Raw genomic sequence first — 17,989 nt, 5'->3', positions numbered from 1 at the left:
GTGGGCCCTCCTGCCTCTCAGGTCCTCACTGGCCATCTTCTTCCCTCCTCTGTCCCCTCTGTCCACCCTCCAAATGGCAGCCGGAGAGATTTGCCTCAAACTACAAACATGACCATGTCCTTCTGCTTTAAAACTTTAATGTGCCTGTGATCACCTGAGCGTTTTGTCAAAATGCACAGAACCTTCGTAGGTCTGGGGTAGGGCCTGGGCGTCTGCATTTCTGCCAAGCGCTCAGAATCCAGTGATGCTGGTCTACAGACCACACCCTGAGTAGCAAGGAGCTAGAGAAACTGTTCTCTCTGAACGTGGGAAAGCTTGGAGGAGCTGCAGCCTTGTGTGCGATGGGCTGCTTAGCGGGGTCAGGACTTCCTCTGTGAGGGACTACAGCAGGGGCGCCAAACTACCAGCCCCAGGGCCAAATCTGCACCCCGCCCCTGCCTGTTTTTGTAAATAAAGTTTTACTGAAACACAGATCCCCCCATACATTTATGTATTGTCCGGGGCTACTTCTGCACTGCAGTGGCCAAGTTGAGCCGCTGTGACAGAAACCATATGGCTCCTAAAGCCTAAATCTCTACCACCCAGATCTTTACAGAAAGACGTGTCCAGTGTCTACAGCATGTTCAAAAGGCTCCGGAAGGCTGCGTGTTTGGGACTCCCAGCCATCTGAGGGGGGTTGACTTGAAGACTTAAAAACAAAATCACACACACACACACACACACACACACACACACACACACACACACAGCCATACCTGCGGCTGACAGCTCTCAGGCCGGATCTCAGAGGCAGGGGCTCCGGGCACGCGGGGCTGATGGGTGATGGGTTAGAGCATGTACGTGGTCTGGGAGCACTTGCAGTGCCCTAGCCAGTGAGGAAGACAGGCCTCGAGTCCTCATTCACTGGATGAGCCCAGGGCTCTGAGTGGGGTGTGAGCGCCACAGCTGGTTTGCGCTGGGGCTTAGACAGGAACCTAGTGTCCTGACTTCCCGCCCAGGGCTCTTACCTCCAAGAGCCTGCATGGAGGCCGCTGTGGCTGGGAATCTGCCTGGAGCGGAGCGGGTAGGGGTTGTTAAAAGAAAGACCTTTGGTTCCCCAGGCTGGTGGCGGTTGGGGGGATGTGGCCCACCTTCTGCCTTGAGCTGACTACCCTCTGAGCCCCATTCCAGAGGCTGAGAAAGAGGATGGTCCTCCTCGATTGCGCAGGTGACCCCTGCCTTGACCCCTTACGCCCAAAGAAGTGGGTTGATGGAGGTTGACCCTGAGCCCTGGACGGGAGGTCTGAGGGAACTGAAGCTGCAGGCAAAGACAAACTCTGTCAAACGAATCTGAGTTTCTTCAGATTGCCTGACATTAAAAAGAAAAAAAAGGCCAACGATCATAGAGGAAAAATCTCCTAACAGACTGAACATTGCAGGATGGGAGTTGGGGGTAGGGTGGGGAGGCAGGACAGCCCATGGCATATGCCAGCACCGCACTAAGCACTTCATACACGTTATTTCATTTAATCCGCACAGCAACCTGGGTGAGTTGTTATTGTCGTACTGGCTTTACAGACACGAGAACAAGCGCCCTGCACAGTGTCTGGCCCCATAGAAGGGGCTACTGAGTGAAGGGCTCAGTGGATATTGAATGCGTGATTGCATGAGGCACAGAGAGGTTAAGTGACCCATTGAAGGTCACACAGCGGGGAAAAGCACGAGCTGGAATTTGAACCTAGAGCTGTGTGATCACGGAGGGACTCAGTGAGCTGAAGTGACCTGCCCTCCCCGCTCCCCCATGCACGGCATGTGGGAGGCTTAGAACAGTCTCACAGCCTTGACTGGCAGGCAGCCTGAAGCACACGGGGCCCAGAGCTAAGGCCTGGGGAGGGGAGTGAGGTGACCCTTCCACTCCCACCCCCTCCTTCCCAACTGAGTTCCAGCTTCCGGCCAAGGCTGCTGACACTCCTCCCGTGGGGTGACCCCCTGGGACAATCCCACAGCGGCCCGCCCAGCTGCTCCGGTGAGCCAGCCTGCGCCCTGCCCCAGGAGCCGCTTTCCCCCTACTTCCTTGGTTTTGTGGGAGCAGAAAGGCTAACATCCCTGGGGACTCTGGGAGAGGGGGCTTCTGGGGCTCAGGGCAGCCCTTCCCCAGCTTAGGGACTGGGGAGAGAGGAAGAGAGGGAAGGAGGGAAAGAGATCTCCAGCTGGCCAAGGAAAGATGGGAGAAGGGGCAGGATGACTTCCTCATGGCACTTTCCAGGGTGTGTTTGTGGGAGAAACACACACACACAGGTACACGCTTGCTTTGGGAAGAGCAGGACTTGGTACCAATGCTTTTCAAGTTACTGCAAATGAGTGTGAGTGTCACCAGCTTTGTGTGCCTGCAGTGAAGGGGTTTATACACTTGCTAAGAGCTCCTTCTCCCAGGCCTGGCACTAATGGCCTCACCTCTACTCTATGGAGTGGGAATGGCTATGATCCCCGTTTTATTAGAAAGGCTCAGAGAGCCTAGGACACGCCTAAGGTCACCCAGCTTGGATGTGCTGGGGCTGGGATTTGGAGAGACTCAGGCCGTCTAGTGCCAACGTCTGTGCTCTCTTCTTAACCAAACACCCCGTGGTGTGTACTGGTCCATCCAGGGAGGAAGTGTTCATTAAGCACCTACTAATTGGTCTATATACGCAAAGCCCTTAGCAAAATGCCTGGCACACAGTAAACACTATTTTAAGTGTTAGATGATATTGTTGTTGTTGTTATTATTATTATTATTATTACTGTGTCCCAGGCATTGATAGGTTTAGGCACTGGGGATTCAGCAGTGAGTAAAACAAAAATCCCTCCCCACGTGGAGCTTACTCTCTAGTGGGGGTGATAAACAACATTAATGAGTAAAGCTCAGTATGTCAGAAGGTGTAAGGACTATAAAGAAAATAAAGCAGGGTTTGGACAATTGGGAGTGCTGGCCGGTTTGGGGGTTGTAATTTTAGGGTTTTTTTTTGGCCGCGCCACGAGGTTTGTGGGATCTTACTTCCCCAACCAGGGATTAAACCCGGGCCCTTGGGAGTGAAAGCGTGGAGTCCTAACCACTGGACTGCCAGGGAATTCCTGGGGGTTATAATTTTAAAGGAAATGATCAGGGAAGGCCTTCCGAGCATTTTAGCCACAACCGGAAGGGAGTGAAGGGATGAGCCTGACACCCAGGCTGCACCCCAGACCAATGAAATCTGAACCTTTTGCAGGGGGCGGGCATCCACAGTTTTAAAAACTCTCAAGGTAATGCTAATGCGCAAACAAATTTAAGAATTAAGACCCTTTACTATTAGATAGTATTTTGTCCTTAATTGAATTGCTCCCTTAAAAAAAACTTAAAAAGTTATTTTAAAAGGAAACCTTAGATCTGGTAGGATTGTGGGGATTTTCTTCCCTTTTGACCCTGTTGAAGAGAGGTGAGCTTATCATACTCCTTGGTTCCTGGCACATATGTTTGTACAAAGCCCCTCGTTTCTTTACTCCCTTTTATCCCCACTCTTTGTGGTCACTCCCTTTCTCCCATAGATGACTTTCCATAGATGACCATTTTAATGAATGGTCATTAAAGGAGTGAATATGACCTCTTTAACTGAATGAATATGGACCTGTTGATTTAAATGTGTTCTTACAAAATGTGGATGACCGTTGTATGTGCATGGATTTTTAGTTTTCTCAAAAGGGATTGTATAAAATAGCTCATTGTTTCCTGGCTTTCTCACCTTGCATCATTTTAAAGACCTGCCGTTGTTCCCATGTGAGGTTAATGCTCTCCATCTGTTGGCTGCCGAAATCCTCCATCTGTTCCTTTACCGTTTTATAATGTGTCTGTCTCCATGGTCATGGGCACCCAGATGCTGCCAGCTCACTGAACCTTCTTGACATGTGTATTCTTTAGTGGTCCTGGGCTCCTCCAGTATATACCGGGAGTGGACATGCTGGGATGTGTGGGTCACCCTCAGACTTCAGGCTGTTCTCCTAGGGGCTATCATGGAATTTGGGGTCTAGGGACCAGGCTGTCCTGGAGCTCAGAGCTCGGTGTTGGCACTTCAGCTTCCTCCTGAGCATGAAGGTCAAGGCTATTCTGTCTCCAGCCCCTGCCTCTGGTCAGCCCATGTGGTCTCTGCCTCCTGGCCCTTGGGGGTCACACTCCTCAAACTTCTGGAGTGAGTCACTGCCCCCAGGGCTTTTGGAGGTTCACAGGCTGGCAGGACTGGGGTGGGCATCAGGGGCTGCCGCCATGACGGAGTGTGTGTGTGTGTGTGTGTGAGTGTGTGTGTATCTTTTTTCTCCCTTGCAGTGAAGAGGACCCTGACAGTGAGTGACAGAGGCTGGACAGGAGGTTCCGGAGAACCTTTATGTCACAGTATAGACCCACCTGGGCAGATTTGCCTTGGGTGTGAGTCATCAGTGGGTTCTAGAGCAGCCAATTCTGGAAAACCCCTACTGTTCTGGAAAATCCACAGGCAGGCCCGCCCAAGAAATGCCAGTGGGGACAGGGGGTGGTGAAGAAAAACCAAGAGTTGGTTCCAGCCACCCCGCCTCCCCCAGCACCTCCAGAAGCCAGCCCGGAGGAGGAGATGGGGGGCAGGGGGATGCACGGTGGCCCCTGCCCCTTACCACCCTCCTTCCACCATCACCGCCCCCGAGCTCCGGAGCTCCCTCTCAATTCTCTCACCTGCTGTATCTAGGTGCCCAGGGGGGGACACACAGTATGATACAGGGTTTTCCAAATTCAGTCACTCCTGGGCGGCCTTCCCGATTTTACCCCCGTGCCACCTGGGCTGTTGTTTACTTTAAACTTCTGTTTCAATCAAGGCGTTTAAAATGTATATTACTTCTACAGCTGGAAAACCAACAGCACTTGCCAGAAGTAGAGGGTAGCTAGAAAGATACATATAAGGAAGGCAGAGCAGGCTTGTTCAAATGTAACTGGAGCCTGTGGCCGGCAGAAGTCTCTGGATTTCCCAGCTGCTCTTTGTCAATCAAGGGGGATGAGCAAGTGCTGGGAGGCGGTGCTCACGCTCCTGGAAGTGGTCAGCAGGTTTGGAAAATAATTAGTAGGTTTTAGTGCTCCAGGAGCTGCCGTTTGTTGTGTTGCTGTGTCCCTGTCCCTCTGCTGTGCTCACACGAGCGTTCCCGGGACACTGAAATGTATTGGAAGCCTAATGTCCTGCACACCTAAGGCATCCAGTACGTGTTTTTAACAGACAGGAAGGAACTTGAACTTCTGTGATGGTAAAGATGGTTGCAGTTGTACAATAGTAAGGGCTTGTGGGTGCTGAGTAAATGTTGCATACAGGAGCAAAGGAATGGGTGAATAATCCACTGGGATGTAACTCCGTGAAGATGGGTTTTTCTGCCTGTTCTGTGCGCTGCTGTGTCCACTGCCTAGAACAGCGCTTAGCACCCAGTAGGTGCCTAGTCGGCAGTGAAGTCAACAAGCGAATCAATGAATCTGTAAATTAATGAGTGAATGAAGAAATGATTGAGCATGTGAATGAATGTCAACCCCTTTTTTAGACTCAAGAGATAGACCTTTTCATCATTAAAAAGTCTACAAGTAATACATGCTGGAGAGTGTGTGGAGAAAAGGGAACCCTCCTGCACTGTTGGTGGGAATGTAAATTGGTGCAGTCACTGTGGAGAACAGTATGGAGGTTCCTTAAAAAACTAAAAATGGAGTTACCATATGATCCAGCAATCCCACTCCTGGGCATATACCCGGAGAAAACTCTAATTCAAAAAGATACATGCACCCCTATGTTCATAGCAGCACTATTCACAATAGTCAAGACAGGGAAACAACCTAAGTGTCCATCAACAGATGAATGGATAAAGAAGATGTGGTACACATATACAGTGGAATACTACTCAGTCATAAAAAAGAATGAAATAATGCCATTTGCAGCAACATGGATGGACCTAGAGAGTGAAGTAGGCCAGACAGAGAAAGACAAATACCATATGATATCACTTATATGTGGAATCTAAAATATGACACAAATGAACTTATTTACAAAAGAGAAACCGACTCATAGGCATAGAAAACAAACTTATGGTTACCAAAGGGGAAAGGGAGTGGGGGGAGGGATAAATAAGGAGTTTGGGATTAGCAGATACACACTACTATATGTAAAATAGATAAACAACAAGGTCCTATTGTATGCACAGGACACTATATTCAATATCCTGTAATAAACCATAATGGAAAAGAATATACTTAACTAAATCGCTTTGCTGCAGACCTGAAACTAACACAACATTGTAAATCAGCTGTACTTCAATACAATTTTTTTTAAAAACAGAGAGATAGGCCTTTGGTAACATTTCAGGCCCCGAGCTGGGGGCCAGAGGGGCAGGGGAGAAAACAAACAGGAGAAACCAAGGTAGGCGCAGCCACAGGCCACTGGCTTCGGTTCCACCGGCAGCAGCCTTACTGGCGAGAAAAAGAGAAGCATCCTGGGCTGGGCACCACCAGCAGCCCAAACCTCAGTAATGTCCCCCTCACTGAACCCCAGCAGTCGGTACCCCCCAATAGGGCCATCGAGGTAGTAGGTCGGGGGGCTGTTTCCACGCGGGGCAGTGTGGTGCTGAGAAGCATTTCTCCTGTTTAGAAGGCTCAATTTTCTTCCACAGTACGCTGGGGTGGTGCTTTCTGAGCTCTGCATAGCTGCATACCCAAAGGGCAGGTTTCTGAGGGAAATCCGCAGGGCTTCTAAGAGGGGTGTTCCCCCCACTCACTGGAGTGTTTACCTTCCCACGTGTCGGGCACAGAACATTCTCATGGGATAATGTTTAACCAGCGTGTGGCTGGCCTCGCTCCGGTCTGGGTGGCTCACTGAGGACCAGGTGAGGGGTCAGCCTTCCTCCTCGGTGGGCTTTGAAAGAGGCAGTGCAGCCCCCTGCCCTCAGGTAACTCTGCCTCCATCTCACCCCCAGGAGGAAAAGGACATCCTTTTGTTCTCTTGAAGTAGAGAAATGCTCTCCTTGTAGGCTTTTTTTCTTAAGGTAATAGGGAAGCCAGGACTTTAATTCTTTGGAAAAAATCATCTTTTAAGCAATTTTCTTGTTGCCCGTAGAATATGGGCCCAACCCAGCTAAAATAGGCATCCCAGTACCTGTTATGATTTGTGAATATTTCATAGCCCATGGCAAAGAGAAAAACAACATGACTGTAAAGTCCCTGAAGGCGAGACGGGGTCTTTTAGACTTGCAGTGCCCACTCCATTCAGGAGCGCTGGCATACTCACGTGTAAGTACTGCTCCCCGTATTAAAATCTGAGATGGACAGGACCATATAAGATTCAGGGCACACTGTTCCCAAACTTCAGTGTGCATAAGGACCATTGGGGAGCTAGCTAAAAATCTAGACTTCTGGATCCCACTGTGATTCATTCATTCATTCATTCATTCATTCAATGAATATTTATTGAGCTCCTACTATGAGTTGCCAGATTTAGCAAATAAAAATGCAGGATGTCCAGTTAAACTTGAATTTCAAATCAACGACAAATGATTTTTTAGTGTAACTATGTCTCAGGCAGTAGCTGAGACATACGATAAAAAACGCTTTGTTGTGAGTCTGAAATTCACATTTAACTGGGCATCCTGTATTTTATCTGATAGCCCTCACTCTACACCAAGCTCTGTTCCTGGCAATGAGGGATACAGCAATGGACGAGGCAAAGCCCCTGACCTCTGGGAGCTTACATGCTAGTGAGGGAAATAGACAGCAAACGAATAGATTAGCCAAAGGAAGGATGTTGGGGGGCACCATGGCAGGGTACAGCTTCTCGGCTTGTCAGGAACAGAGCACATGTTCTGCTGAGACTGGGCCCTGCCACTGGGCCCTGCTGAGTCTGAGAGGGGTGTTAGCACAGCCCACCCACAAAGAGCCTTCTCGCAGGGGAGGGGCACCATGAAAACTAGAACTGCTCACAGATCTAGGGCATCCAGTGATGAGAGGGAGGAGAACGCATGTTTCACCCACAGTGAGGTGACATCTGTTGAGAACAGTGGGTTCTGGGGGTACTTATGGTTGGCTGAGTTCAAGATCAGGTTCCTTCTGATACCGCAAATGTTCTCTGCAGACGCTGCAGGAGATCTTCCAGACGGAGAACACCATCATGCTGCTGGAAAGGTCCATCATGGCCAAGGAGTGCCCACTGAAGGTGGCGCAGACAAGGCTGGAGTGCCGGACCCGGCGGCCCAGCGTGGAGCTGTGCAGGGACATGCCCCAGTTCAAGTGAGTGGTGGAGGCCGGCGGGGGAGGGGTGGGTCTCTGGAGCTGCCAGGAAGCCTGGGTCTGGAAAACGGACCCTCCACCAATCAGGACGTCCAGGCCCACAACGCCACAGGGCGCTGGGTGGGGGCCTGGGGCTCTGGGGGTGCCCTTGATGGCCCCCCCACCACGGAGACCGCCCCCCTGCACTGCAGCCCTCTCATCTAAGTGAGGATGGTTTCGTAGCTCTGTTCTGCTCCGGGAACCCTCCAGCTGTCCCCTAAAAGCAGCAAGAGGGAGCCGCCCAGCCCAGAGATGTGGCCCTTGCCCTTGCGGGCGTCACCCTCTCTCTCTCCAGGCTCCCATGAAAGCGGCGCCCAGCCCACACCTCAGTCAGCCTCCACCGCCCTTTCTGTGACGTTCTCAGCTGAGAGCCCTCGGAATAGCCTAACCCTGCCTGTCCTGCTTAGCTAAGGAGGGCTGCTTCTGTTGACAAAGGGCCTCCTCACAGGAGAGGGGCAAAACACTCACGCAGCCCCAGAGACAGGATTTGTGAGTCTGGGGGAGGGGTTTGGAATGGGATGGTGACCGGGCAAGGAAGGAAGTGGTCGTTGGACATGGGGGATTAGCTTCCCATGAACATGCTGTGTGACTTGGGGCTGGTCACTTGGCTGCTCTGTTCCCTCCATGCTGGGGGCACTGTCTTCATTCACTCTTGCTGCATAACAAATCCCCCCACAACTCAGTGGCTTGTCTTCCTTCTGAGCTGAGATGTGGAGAAGAGCGCTGGAGAAGTAAGGAGGAGGGAAAGTATTTGGAGAGAAGACGCCAGGTGGTTCCACGCGCTGAGGTTTGCACGGCCTCGGTTACTGCCTGAGATAATCTTGTGGGACACAGCAAAGCCAGCTGTGTCGGGGGTGGGGTGCGAAGCGACGCCTGGCTTCGAGCTTGAAGGCCTGGCTACCGGCTCAGCCCGCTGCTGACCTGGAAGGTCTTCACCCCAGAAGTGGGTGCCGTGTGGCCAGGGTCCTGCCCCGCCTGGGCTGGGTGGGGTCCAGGTCCTGGGTGAGGGGTTGGGGAAGCTCTCCTGACCCCTCCTCCACCTGCCCCTGCGCCTTAGATGCTCAGGTTGGGCTCCAGCAACCCTGGGGCAGAGGCTCTGATCACCCATTTGTCCACCCCAGGGAGGCTTACACACAACCGAGCTTTAAGGGGAGGGACCAGATGTTGTCCCGGGGGACTTCCTGCTCTGGGACGTGCTCCCTGCCTCCCCGTCTACCAACTGTGCCACCAAGGGCTGCAGACAGAGAGCATGGGTGAGGCGTGTTTGGCTCAAGAGTCCTGGGCAGTGTATGTGTATGTGTGTGTGAGCACATGTGTGTGTACTACATGTGTGTATGTGTGCACAACTATATGTACGTGTGTTGGGAACCGAGCGGACAACAGCACTCAAGCTGTCTGCCTTCTGCAGCAGCTGAATTGCCCCGTCCCCGCATTACGTTCTTTGTCCCTCCATCCCCTCCCTTACCACCTCTGGGCCTTTCTCCTCTTCCTCCTGCAGGTGGCCCCTCTTCTCCTGACCCTCTCTGAGCATGCAGGTGCCTTCCATGTCCAGTCCTCCATTCCTCAGAATGAAAGTCCCTTTAGATTTGCATTTAAATTAGTTAAAATGAAATAAAATTTAAAGTTCAGGTCCTAATTCACACAAACTGCATATCAAGTGGTCAGGAGCCACGTGCGGCTGGGGGCACGGAACAGAATATTTCCATCGCTGGACAGCGCGGCTCAAGAGAGCCCCGAGGGAAGAAGGGTCTCCAGGCTGCTTCTGTGGCCTCTCTCTAGCTCAGGCGTGTCGTGGGGATGCTCATCCTTGGGATATCAACCCAAGTCCTCCCAGCAGCGTGTCCTTCAGTCCTGAGCACAGTTTCACTGTCCCTCAGTGGGTCCCAGGGCACAGCCCCCAAACCAACCCACCGTCACAGCTCACCAGGTATACTCCTGTCTTAGGGCTGCTGTGACCAATTACCAAAACTGGGTGGCTTACAGCAACAGAAATTTATTCTCTCAAACTTGCGGAGGCCAAGCATCTGAAATCAAGGTACCAACAGGGTTGGTTCTCTCTGGGGGCTCTGAGAGAGCATCCTTTCCCGGCCCCTCTCCTGGCTTCTGGTGGTGGCTGGCGGTCCTTGGCTTGTAGCTGCATCACTGCATCTGCCTCCGTCTTCACATGGCCTTCGTCCCTGTGTGTCTCTGTGTCTCAAATCTCCCCCTCCTTTCTCTTACAAGACCAGTCATTGGATTTAGGGCCCATCCTAAATCGAGGATGATTTCTTCTCAAGATCCTTAACTCAGTTACATCTACAAAAACCCCTTCTTCCAAAGAGCATCACATTCACAGGTACTGGGGTTCAGACTTGGACATATCTTTTGGGGGACACTCTTCAACCCACTCAATCTGGATATTGAAATAACCTTAATCTCTCTCCCGCCTCCACTCTTATCCCCGTCCAATCTAATCTTTACCCAGCAGCCTGGAGGTTATCCCAAATCTGAATCAGCACATCATTCCCCATTTCAGCGCCCACCGCCCCACCAACGCCTTGCCATCGCACTGAGAACAAAATCCAGACCAATCGATTTTGCATGTGCTCTTCTCTGTAGAGCCACACTGTCCAATTCAGTAGCCATCAGCTGGGGGTGGCTCTTCCATTTACATTTAAATGATTTCAAATGAAAAACGATGAAAAATCCAGCTCCTCAGTTGATCTTGCTGCACTGCAATTACTCATGAGCTCCGCGTGGCTAGTGGCCGCCGGATCCAGCAGTGCAGATATAGAACGTTACCAGCATCGCACGGAGTTCTCTAGATCACCGGCTGTAGAGTGCTTCCCTCTTGATCTTTACACAGCCAGCTCATTCGCATCTTTTTTCTCAGTTCGAACGTTCCCTTCTCAGAAAGGCTTTTCCTGGTGCCTTGGGAAGGGCCCACAGAAGCAGAGCTTCAGGATAGGGGAGCCCTGCTTCAGCCTGATCCCACGGGGAACTCTGGAGCATGAATTACACCACGGAGCTGGTTCCACCCTGAGGCAGGGGATGGCCTTGTGTACCCACCCCCCTTGGTGAGCCGTTGGCTTCCCTGGAGACGTGTGGCCCTAGGAGCCATCAGCAGCCAACACTCCCAGCAGCCGGGGCACAGGTGGGACCTGAGATGGGTGCCAAGAGCAGACATCACACCTGACCATCTTAGCTACATGAGGCGGGCCCTGTTATCTGGGTTTTTAAAAAATTGTGATAAAATACGCACAACATAAAATCACATACCATTAGTGACACCTAGTGCATTTACAATGTGCAGCTAGCTCCAGAACATTTTCATTCATTTGACCCAAAAGGAAGTCCTATCCTCATTAGCAGTCACTCCCTATCCCTCTCCCTTCAGCCCCTGGCAACCCCTAATCTACTACCTCTTTTTATGGATTTGCCTATTCTGGACATTTCATATAAATGGAATCGGACAATATATAAGCTTTGGTGTCGGTATCTTTCACTCAGCATCGTGTCTTCAAGGTCCATCCATGTTGGAGCACGTACCGCTGCCCCATTCCTTTTCATTACATCTCAGTAATATCCTAGTGTGGGGATAGACCATATTTTGTGTATCCATTCATCTGTCGATGGACATTTGGGCTGTGTCTACCTGTTGACTCTTGTTATTAGTGCCCCACGAGTATTTGTGCAAGTATTTGAGTGTCTGTTTTTAGTTCTTGTGGGTACCTACCCAGGAGTGGAATTGCTGGGTCCTTTGGCAAGTCTATGTTTAACTGAGGAACTGCCAGATTGTTTTCCTGAACATCCCATCTACTTCTCCCTTTGCACTCATCGCCCTCAGCAGCTCTGCTGTGTGTTCACCTGTCTGCTTGCTCCACCTCTGTCTTCCCTGCCAGCCGAGCCCTGCCCACCTGGCTCCTGGCACAAGGGAGACCTGTGCTGCGTGGCTGGCTGAACCGTGCCTTCCCCTCTGCTCTCTCCCCAGGCTCGTGAACGAGGTGGTCACCATCGACGACACCCTGCAGACCCTCAAGCTGAGGCTGCGGGAGACGCAGGACACGCTGCAGCTGCTGGTCATGACCAAGTGCCGACTGAAGCACGAGCTGGCCGTGAAGGCCAACACCCTGTGCATTGACAAGGAGAAGTGCATGGGCATGAGGAAGACCTTCCCCAGCACCGCCTGCCTGGGGACCTGCCCCTGAGCCGCCGCTGCCCCTGGTGCCCCTGGTGCCCTGCGCCATGCACGTTCCTTACACAGCACAGAATTTGCAAAGTCAGAAAAACAAAATAAAAGAGTCATTTTCTTCCTTTCCTCCTATCATGGAAAAAATATATATATACATATATATATATATATATATATATATATATATAAAGAGCTTAAATAAATGTGCCATACCAGAGATCCTGGAGCTCGTTCCTTGTTGCAGAACCAGCTTCCTGGCTGATCCCAGGAGGAGACAGACTGTGACCCCTCTCGGTGAAGGAGCATCATAAGGTTGTCAGCCTCCCCAGGAATGGAAGAGGCCACCTTTTCTAAACCTGTTTGTCCATTTAGGAGCACAGTAGAGACCATGGTGTCCAAAGATTGGACATCGGAGCTGAGAGTCCAGAGACCAGCTGTCACTCAGGAGCCGAGTGGCCTTGAACAAGCTCCCAGCCTGAACCTGTTCTATAAAACGAGGTCAGTCTGAGGTGGAAGTGACTGTCAGCCATGTGGGGCCGTGCAAAAAAAAATAGGATTTGGAGTCAAAAGTCCTGGGTTTGAATCCTGGCCTTGCTAGACATTTTTAGAAATTGTAGTGGGAGAAGGGGGCAGCAAAATTCATTCCATGGTGGGGCAGGAGGAAGCAGGTCAGGGTTGAGGGAAAGCTCTGTGAAGAAGGGACATTGCTTCAGAAATTTAAACACCATACGACCCAGCCATTCTACTCCTGGTTATACAACCAAGAGCATTGAAAACAGATAAATACTTGTCCACGAAAGTTCATAGCAGCACTAATCACAATAGTTACAAGGCAGAAACAACCCAAATGTCCATCAGTGGGTTCATAGATAAACAAAATGTGGTCTACCCACACAATAGAATGTTATTCAGCCATTAAAAATGAACAAAGCACTGATACCTGCTACAACCCGGATAAACCCTGAAGACATCATACTCAGTGAAAGAAACCAGACGCAAAAGGCCACATATTGTATGATTCCATTGATATGAAATGCCCAGAATAGGCACCTCCATAGAAATAGCAGATGGACGGTTGCCAGGGAGAGGGGATTGAAGTGACTGCTTAGCGGGTACAGAGTTTTATTTTGGGGTGGCGAGAAAGTTTGGGACTAGGTAGAAGTGGCTGGACAACATTGTCAATGGGCTAAATGCCATAGAAGGGTTCACTTTAGGTGGTTAACTTTATGTTACGTGAAATTCATCTCAAACAACAGAAAAAAGAACTTACTATTAGAGCTGAGTCCTGAATGATAAGGTTGAGGCAGAAGAGGGCAGTATTTCCGGTGAGAGGAATAGCGCGGGTTAAGGCAGGAAGTTTCGCCCTGGATGGAGAAGCCCTTGGAGAGGCTGTGAATCGTCTAGAAGGACTGGATGAGCCCAGATCGTGAAGGACAAATAGCTTTGACTTTTTGCTGAGGTCAGTGTTTCCCAGGCTTCACTATTCACATCGGTGCTTCCCAACCCTTAAAAAGCATGTGCGGATCACCTGGCGATCCTGTTAAAATGCAGATTCTGAGTCAGTAGGTCTCGGGTGGAGCCTGAGATTCTGAACTTCTAACAAGCTCCCTGACGATGCTGATAGTCTAGGGACCAGACTCTGAGCAGCAAATAACACCTCCACAACTTTTGCCATGACCAAGTACAGGCATCCCTTGTTTTATTACACTTTGCTTTATTGTGGTTCGCCGATAATACGTTTTTTATAAATCGAGGGTTTGTGGCCACCCTGCATTGAGCAAGTCTATTGGTGCCATTTTTCCAATAGCATTTGCTCACTTTGTGTCTCTGTGTCACATTGTAGTAATTCTCACAATACTTCAAACTTTTTCATTATTATTATATTTGTTATGGTGACCTGTGATCAGTGATCTTTGACGTTACTACTACGGCTTGCTGAAGGCTCAGATGATGGTTAGCATTTTTTAGCAATAAGGTGTTTTTAAAATAAGGTATATACCTTTTTTTTTGGTTTAAAATTTATTTATTTATTTATTTATTTTTGGCTGTGTTGGGTTTTCGTTTCTGTGTGAGGGCTTTCTCTAGTTGCGGCAAGTGGGGGCCACTCTTCATCGCGGTGCGCGGGCCTCTCACTATCGCGGCCTCTCTTGTTGCGGAGCACAGGCTCCAGACGCGCAGGCTCAGCAGTTGTGGCTCACGGGCCTAGTTGCTCCGCGGCATGTGGGATCTTCCCAGACCAGGGCTTGAACCCGTGTCCGCTGCATTAGCAGGCAGATTCTTAACCACTGCGCCACCAGGGAAGCCCAAGGTATATACTTTTTAAAAGACATAGCACTCACACACTTAATAAACTACAGTATAATGTGAACATAACTTTGATATGCACTGGGAAACCAAAAAAATTCACATGACTCGCTTTATTGCGACATTGGCTTTATTGCAATGGTCTGGAATTGAACCCATGGTATCTCCGAGGTATGTCTATACCATCTTTACTATTATTCACTCAATCTTTTAGATTGTTGCACTTTTAAAAAAAGACAAATTTATTTTAAAAGGCAGATTTATAGCGTGACTGCAAACAGGAAACCTGATTTGCCAGGAGTTGAAAAAAAAAATATTGCTAATGGTGTCTGTTTAGGTAATATTGTCTGCCCAAGGTAATATTGTCTGAAGTCTTCTTTGGTTCAAAAGGGAGATCAGAGAGTCTTAAAGAGGTGTTAAAGGCTACTTAGCATCCAAAGAAACTCTGTGCTTGAGGAAATTTTGCACAGAGGATAGAAGAATCAGTTTTCCTACAAATGAGTGGCAATGCTATTGGGTGACTTGAATGCATTGCACCCAAGGAGTCATGCCGATGGGCAGTAGGGGGCCCATAGGATCTTTAAAGTGGGGATGTGAAAATGACCAGGTTAGTGTTTCAGAAATAATTCCTCATGAGGAGCAGAGGGATGCTGGAGGGAGGTGGGGAGACCAAGCTGTTAGAATTTCAGGCACAGGATGCAGAGGGTCTGGATCAGGACAGGCACGTGAGGAACACTCATGTGGTTGAGGCCCAAATCCTTCGAGTATGGACTGGAAAGGGCAAGTGGGAGACTGGGATGGGGCAGAGATGGCTGGCTTGAGTGGCTGATGCTTGGGGATGCTGTGCCCTTGAGCAGTGGAGCGAGGGGGGTGATGGACAGAGGCAGAGGAAATGTAGACAACTTCCCTTTCATGCGTGGAGTTTGAATCATCGCCTAAGGGATGTCCTGGTGGAACTATCTGAAAGGAGAGTGGAAATGTGAACTGAGAGCTCAAGAGAGAGGCTAGTGAGGCTGTGCCTGGGGATGCAGGAGATATCCGAAGCCTCAGGAATAGATGGACTGGTGCAGGAGATGCTGAAGCATGAAAGAGGTTCACTGGAGGAATGTGATGCTGGGGTGAACAGAGGACCCAGGAGGGAACAGAGAGAGCACAGAGAGAGGCAAACAGCCCAGAAGAAGCAACGTCAAGGGGACTGCAGAAAGAGGTGCAAGAGTGAGGATATTCAGATGAAGAATAAGGAAAGCCCTTTGGAAGCAGACATCCTAAACACACCATGGACCTGGATACCCATGGGTGTACACTTTTGGAAAGCAAATTGGCAATAAGTGTCAAGAGCCTTAAAAATATCCACACCCTTCAACTTATAAATGTCTTCCTTAAGACTCTATCATTAGAAAGCTATCCCAAATGCAGACTCAGATTAAGCACTAAAGAGTTAGTTATCATAGGAAACCTCTGAAAGTTATGTCCAACAGCAGGGAGAGCAGCTAAGTAAAATATAGCACAACCAAGTCATGGAATATTAAGTAGCTACCAAAATGATGCTCGCCAAATGCTTGAGTGCTGAAAGAATATGCTCGTAAGGCTAAAAGTGCAGAGTACATCAGGCATAAAAGAGAACGAAATAATGATGCCATTTGCAGCAACATGGATGGAAGTAGAGATTATCATACTACGTGAAGTAAGTCAGAAAGAGAAAGACAAATACCTTATGATATCACTTATATGTGGAATCTAAAATATGGCACAAATGAATTATCTACAAAACAGAAACTGACTCACATAGAGAAAACAGACCTGTGGTTGTCAAGGGGTAGGGGGATGGAGGAGGGATGGAGTGGGAATTTGGGGTTAGCAGATGCAAACTAGTATATATAGAATGGATAAACAACAAGGTCCTACTGTATATTCCATATCCTGTGATAAACCATAATGGAAAAGACTATTAAAAAGAATGTACATACCTGTATAACTGAATCACTTTGCTGTACAACAGAAATTAGCACCACATTGTAAATCAACTATACTTCAATTAAAAAAAAAAAAGTGCAGAGAACAAAATTGTGCACAGGAAAAATGATTGCATTGAAATACACCGGAATGTTAACAGAGTTGATGGTAAGTAACTGCTGGTTTCTTATTTGTTTATATTATGAATTATCTACAGTGAACCTGTGTTCCTTTTTAATCAGGAGGAAATGCTTTGTTAAATAGACTTTTTATTGTGCAATAGGTTTAGATTCACAGAAAAGTTGCAAAGACAACACGGAGAGTTCCCATGTACCTTTCACCCACCTCCCCCTAATGTTAACATCTTATATAACTGCTTGTTATGGTACATTTGTCAAAACTAAGAAATTAACATTTGTGCATTACTATTAACTAAACTCCAGAATTTGTTTGTTTTTCCGGTTTATCTGTTCTAAGATCCAATCCAGGGTACCACGCTGCACTTAGCGATCAGCCTCCTCTGTCTATGACCATTTCTCCATCTTTCCTTGTTTTTCATGACCTTGACAGTTTTGAGTCTCTGTATTTGTTGGTGTTTGTTAAATGTCCCTGAACTTGGGTTTGTCTGATGTTTTTCTCATGACTAGTCTGGGGTTACAGTTTTGGCAGGGAAGACCAGAGGTGCAGTACCCTTCTCGTCCCTTCCTATGAGGGCATTCATGATGCCAGCATGACATCCCTACTGGTGTAAAACTGATCACGTGGTTAAGGTGGCATCTGCCAGGCTTCTCCTTTGTACAGCTATTGCTCTTCTCTTTCCATACTCCATTCTTTAGAAGTGAGTCATTAGTCCAGCCCACACTCGAGGATGGGGGGATTAAGCTCCACCTCTTAGAAGGGGAGTATTTTGTAATTCTCCTCTAAGAAAAATATGTCTCTTCACCCTTATTTATTCTATCATTTATTTGCGTCAATATTACTCATGGATATATATTTTATACTTTGGATTATAATCCAATATTACATTATTTATTGTGTTACTCAAATTGTTCCAGCTTTGGGCATTGGGAGCTCTTTTGGGTTGGTTCCTGTGTCTCTTTGACACCCCCCATCCTTTTGTTTTTTGAGTACTTCCTTACTTTCTGGCCCTATAAGATGCCAGATAAAATTCAAGCCTCATCTTGAATTTTTTTTCTGCTCCAGCCTTAGAATCAGCCATTTCTCCAAAGAGCCCTGTTTCCTTTCATTGGAGAATGGTATTT

General features: G+C 48.9%; 1 protein-coding gene across 1 annotated transcript in view; it reads left to right on the top strand.

Moving 5' to 3' along the window:
• The window catches only part of TEKT5 (tektin 5), a 38,497-nt gene extending 25,810 nt beyond the window's left edge, over positions 1-12,687 (top strand). Inside the window, exons 6-7 of the mRNA XM_036826962.1 lie at positions 8,106-8,260; positions 12,270-12,687. Coding sequence (XP_036682857.1) covers positions 8,106-8,260; positions 12,270-12,486 — 372 coding nt within the window. The 3' untranslated portion in view covers positions 12,487-12,687. The remainder of the gene's footprint in view (positions 1-8,105; positions 8,261-12,269) is intronic.
• The last annotated feature ends 5,302 nt before the right edge of the window (positions 12,688-17,989 follow it).

This window comes from Balaenoptera musculus, chromosome 15, assembly GCF_009873245.2.
Source record: "Balaenoptera musculus isolate JJ_BM4_2016_0621 chromosome 15, mBalMus1.pri.v3, whole genome shotgun sequence".
Classification (NCBI taxonomy): Eukaryota; Metazoa; Chordata; class Mammalia; order Artiodactyla; family Balaenopteridae; genus Balaenoptera; species Balaenoptera musculus.
The sequence above is the reverse complement of the archived record's forward strand: the minus strand, read 5'-3'. Positions and strand labels throughout refer to the sequence as shown.